This window comes from Micromesistius poutassou, assembly GCF_964030765.1.
Source record: "Micromesistius poutassou genome assembly, chromosome: 6".
Taxonomy (NCBI): domain Eukaryota; kingdom Metazoa; phylum Chordata; class Actinopteri; order Gadiformes; family Gadidae; genus Micromesistius; species Micromesistius poutassou.
Genome location: NC_140276.1, coordinates 20,466,842 through 20,471,101, shown reverse-complemented (window position 1 = coordinate 20,471,101; position 4,260 = coordinate 20,466,842). Strand labels below are relative to the sequence as shown.

Genomic DNA, 4,260 nt, shown 5'->3' with positions numbered 1-4,260 from the left:
ACACTGTGTTACGTTGTGACCCTGACACTGTGTTACGTTGTGACCCTGACACTGTGTTACGTTGTGACACTGTGTTACGTTGTGACCCTGACACTGTGTTACGTTGTGACCCTGACACTGTGTTACGTTGTGACACTGTGTTACGTTGTGACCCTGACACTGTGTTATGTTGTGACCCTGACACTGTGTTATGTTGTGACCCTGACACTGTTACGTTGTGACCCTGACACTGTGTTATGTTGTGACCCTGACACTGTGTTACGTTGTGACCCTGACACTGTGTTATGTTGTGACCCTGACACTGTGTTACGTTGTGACACTGTGTTACGTTGTGACACTGTGTTATGTTGTGACCCTGACACTGTGTTCCGTTGTGACCCTGACACTGTGTTACGTTGTGACACTGTGTTATTGCGTTATATATGTTATATGCGTTGTGTGTGTGTTGTGCAGGTGGGCGACCACCGCTTCGTGGTGCTGCCCACGGGGGAGGTGTGGTCCCGTCCAGACGGCTCCTACCTCAACAAGCTGCTGATCAGCCGGGCCAAGGAGGAGGACGCGGGCATGTACATCTGTCTGGGCGCCAACACCATGGGCTACAGCTTCAGGAGCGCCTACCTCACCGTGCTGCCAGGTGGGGGTGTGTGTGTGTGTGTGTGTGTGTGTGTGTGTGTGTGTGTGTGTGTGTGTGTACCTCGATTTGACGTGGCTCACCTTCAAACAAAGAAACACACAATATCCACCGGAGGAGGAGAGCGTTAAACGTGTGAAACCACAGAGAGACTAATTGTGTTCCATTGTCATGTTGATAGTTTTATGTGATACAGTTGCATTGTGATGTTTTTAGTTTCATGTGATATTAACAGTTGCATTGTGTTTTTAGTTTCATGTGATATTAACAGCAGTGGGAATCAAGGAGTTCTTGTGTGCAGTTTTCTTTTTGGACTTTATAATGGCCACCTGACGGCAAAAAATAGTAGACAATTGGATAGCGATTGTGTTTGATATGACTGGATAAGCGGGGGTGGCTGGTTTGATATGACTGGATAAGCGGGGGTTGCTGGTTTGATATGACTGGATAAGCGGGGGTTGCTGGTTTGGTTCTTGGCGTGCTCTGACTTTTCCCTTCTAGTGGTTGAAGGTCTTGTGGTGACTGCGTTACGAGGCCGTGTGCACTCGTCACCGCACACGATTCACAGCTGTTGTTCTGGTGATTAAACTTCCCTCTCTCTGCCTCCACCGTTTACCTTCCAGATTTGAAGCCGAACGCCGCCCCCGTTCCCATGGCAACCGCGCCCAGCCTCCCCTGGCCGGTCATCATAGGCATCCCGGCGGGCGTGGTCTTCATACTAGGCACCGCCCTCCTCTGGTTCTGCCAATCAAAACGCACGTGCTCCAGCTCCGCCTCCTCGTCCTCCTCCGCCCTGCCGTCCGGCCAGCGGCCCACCGCGGCGGCCAATCGGGAGCGAGCCGGCGCCGCCACGCACGCCCTGCCGGCCAACGGGGACAAGGACTGCCTGTCGTACGAGGACTACGTGGCCCGCCAGCAGCAGCAGCTGCTCCTGGCGGCGCCGGCCGGCCCGGGCCTGGCGCCCAAGGTCTACCCCAAGCTGTACACGGACATCCACACGCACACGCACTCGCACGTGGACGGGAAAGTGCACCAGCACCAGCACATCCACTACCAGTGTTAGCCCCCCGGGGGGCAGCGGACGGCGGGGGGGGGGGAGACATCCACACCCTCCACTCTGTCTGTGTTTGAGAGGAACGGTCGACGCAAACACAGACGCAGTAATCCGCTGTAGCCAGGACGCAGAGCACCGGGACACAGGAGGGGAACGGGACGGACGCAGAGGAGAGCCGTGGAGAAAGCAGAGATGGGAACTTGTTTAAAGGAGTGTTTTGTTTCCTGGGGGTTCGTTCTCTTGGACGGCCGTTTGCGTATTGAGTGCTGGACATAAAAACAAAATGGAGGACTGCAGTGGATCAGAAACATAATTATTTACAGGTGGTACAGCGTAGTACAACCCCGCAGTAAAACGCCTGTTGTTTAAGGCTTCTCTGAATACCAAACTCATTCACCCTTCCACACCATATATTACAGCACCTGGAACCTTCTGCCAGCAGCACAGACTGAGGTGTGAGCTGAAAGCATGTTTAATGTCAAACTCTTTTCTCTTTTCTTTTTCTCTGCTCACCTTGGATAACACTCTTACCTCTTTAGTAAATGCATAAAGTGCAAACAGTATTTACCTCGCAGAAATCCAAACAGGTTCATGTGTGCAGACTGATGAAAACAGTGTGTGCATGTACATGTGTGCAGATCATTCTTCAACGAACCGTCTCATCCAAAGTGCAGAACGCTACAGTGCACACGTGCAGTGGGTGTCCAGCGGCCGTGTGGAGGATCAGCGTCTATATTCCGTATTCCATGACTTCCACACCTGACGAGGCGTCCTGAGAGCGACGCTCCCCTCAGCCCAGGAGGCTCCCAAACAGGGCGCGGCCTCTGCGGTGGTGCGGGGCGACGCCCCGGCCCGGGCCTGCAGCGGCCCTGTGCGCCCTGGGGGAGAGAGCCCACATCAAACAGCCCTCTGGGGCCGCTGGGGGCTGCAGTCCCTGGTGCGGCGGCCGCGTTTCCCATTCCATCGTTGTCTCCTTCTCAAGTTTGTTTGACACCCGCCAGCGTTTGAATGAAACGGGAGCGGGGCCGGTGGGGGGGGGGGTGGAGGGTGAGGGGGCCGGGCAGACACATCAGGGATATCGGATCTCCGCCCCTGTCAGAAGCGAGCGCTCCTCGGGCCGCTAAGCGAAGAGATGGAGGAGCCGTGGAGAAGGAAGCCCGCTTCAAATTGTTTCCAGATTTCTGGGATTGCTGTGGAATCACTAGAGATGTAGCAGGCGCTTGTCACCCTCTTATGAGATTTAGAGGGGTTGAGAGAAGAGAGTTACAACCATTTCAAACCTTTTCTTTTTTCTTTCTTTTAAAAACAGACAGAGGGGTCCAGCGTTCACCTCGCAAGAGGTTCAGTAGACGAGGCGGTGAATCATACAGAACACACATTTCTATCAACGCTACGACAGAGAAACGATAAAAGAGTGAACTATGTGAACGGAGACTGCATGTTGCGCTGTCGTTCGTGTACAGACATTTTAAAAAGTGGCCTCCATTATTGTATTGATGTTGTATGTGAAGGACAAACGTATTGTAAAAATGCTCTCAAAACCAACACAAATTAATCGTATGTGTAAAATATATGTATTTGTTACAATAGGAGAGAAAATAAAGTAATATTCTATTCATGTTTATTAGAACTAAACTACATATATCATTATTGGTACTATAACCAACAAATGAGAGCCATATGGACACGTTTATTATGAGAATTTGATCAAAGTCAGTGAAGCCAATGCATTGATGCTTAGCTGCTGACCCCCATTGGAAATCCTTCATTGGTTTGTAATAAAGCAATAAATGTTTACCAGTGAACAGACCAAAGCAAAACCCCACAAACAATTCTTTCCCTATAGCAGTGTGCCTTCAGTCCTGTTGGCTAAACAGTAGAACAAATTCAAAAGTTGTTAAAATCTTGGTTTTCAGCGTTTGAACACTACATTTCTAGCACCAAAGTGTACAGGTATTGAACGTCATGAATGGGTACTCTGATAACTCCATGTTGCCTGGTATTGGATTTGCAGTACAGCCAATATGTTCCCTGATTGGTTGCATTAGAACAAACCCTCAGCTGACCAACCAATCCCACTTTTCGATGAGCAGCCAATCACAATGGACTATTCTTTGGCTCTTGAATTCTCAGGTGGCCATCATAGTATATGAGCCAGACCATTATACAAACAGTGGAATGTTATATTTAATTTGTTGCCCTTGACTGCTTCAATAATAGCATTATTTTAAAGGTACATTCTTTTAAAAAGTTAATGATTGAGATTGTATTCACTATTTGATAGCTAACATTTCATTTATTGTACAGGTTGGTGTAAATAACTAAATTCTGGGCTATGATATCTATTTTCCAGTAGAGTTAGCATTTGACATCCATCAATGGAGCGTTGTATAATCATACACAGTCCTCCCCTAACGTAAAGAAAGGCAGTTAAATAATAGTCTAAGTAATTATTACTCCATGTCTCATTTTTAATAAAAGATCTAATTAGATTATATTTTTTATAGTTTGTTTAACGTGGTGATGAGCCTGGTGTTCTGTGTTGAAGCTATATCACTGCCAAATAGCCAGATAA

General features: G+C 48.8%; 1 protein-coding gene across 1 annotated transcript in view; it reads left to right on the top strand.

Moving 5' to 3' along the window:
• Nucleotides 1–2,693, top strand: part of fgfrl1a (fibroblast growth factor receptor like 1a) — a 40,473-nt gene extending 37,780 nt beyond the window's left edge. Inside the window, exons 6-7 of the mRNA XM_084469019.1 lie at nucleotides 454–634; nucleotides 1,255–2,693. Coding sequence (XP_084325145.1) covers nucleotides 454–634; nucleotides 1,255–1,694 — 621 coding nt within the window. The 3' untranslated portion in view covers nucleotides 1,695–2,693. The remainder of the gene's footprint in view (nucleotides 1–453; nucleotides 635–1,254) is intronic.
• The last annotated feature ends 1,567 nt before the right edge of the window (nucleotides 2,694–4,260 follow it).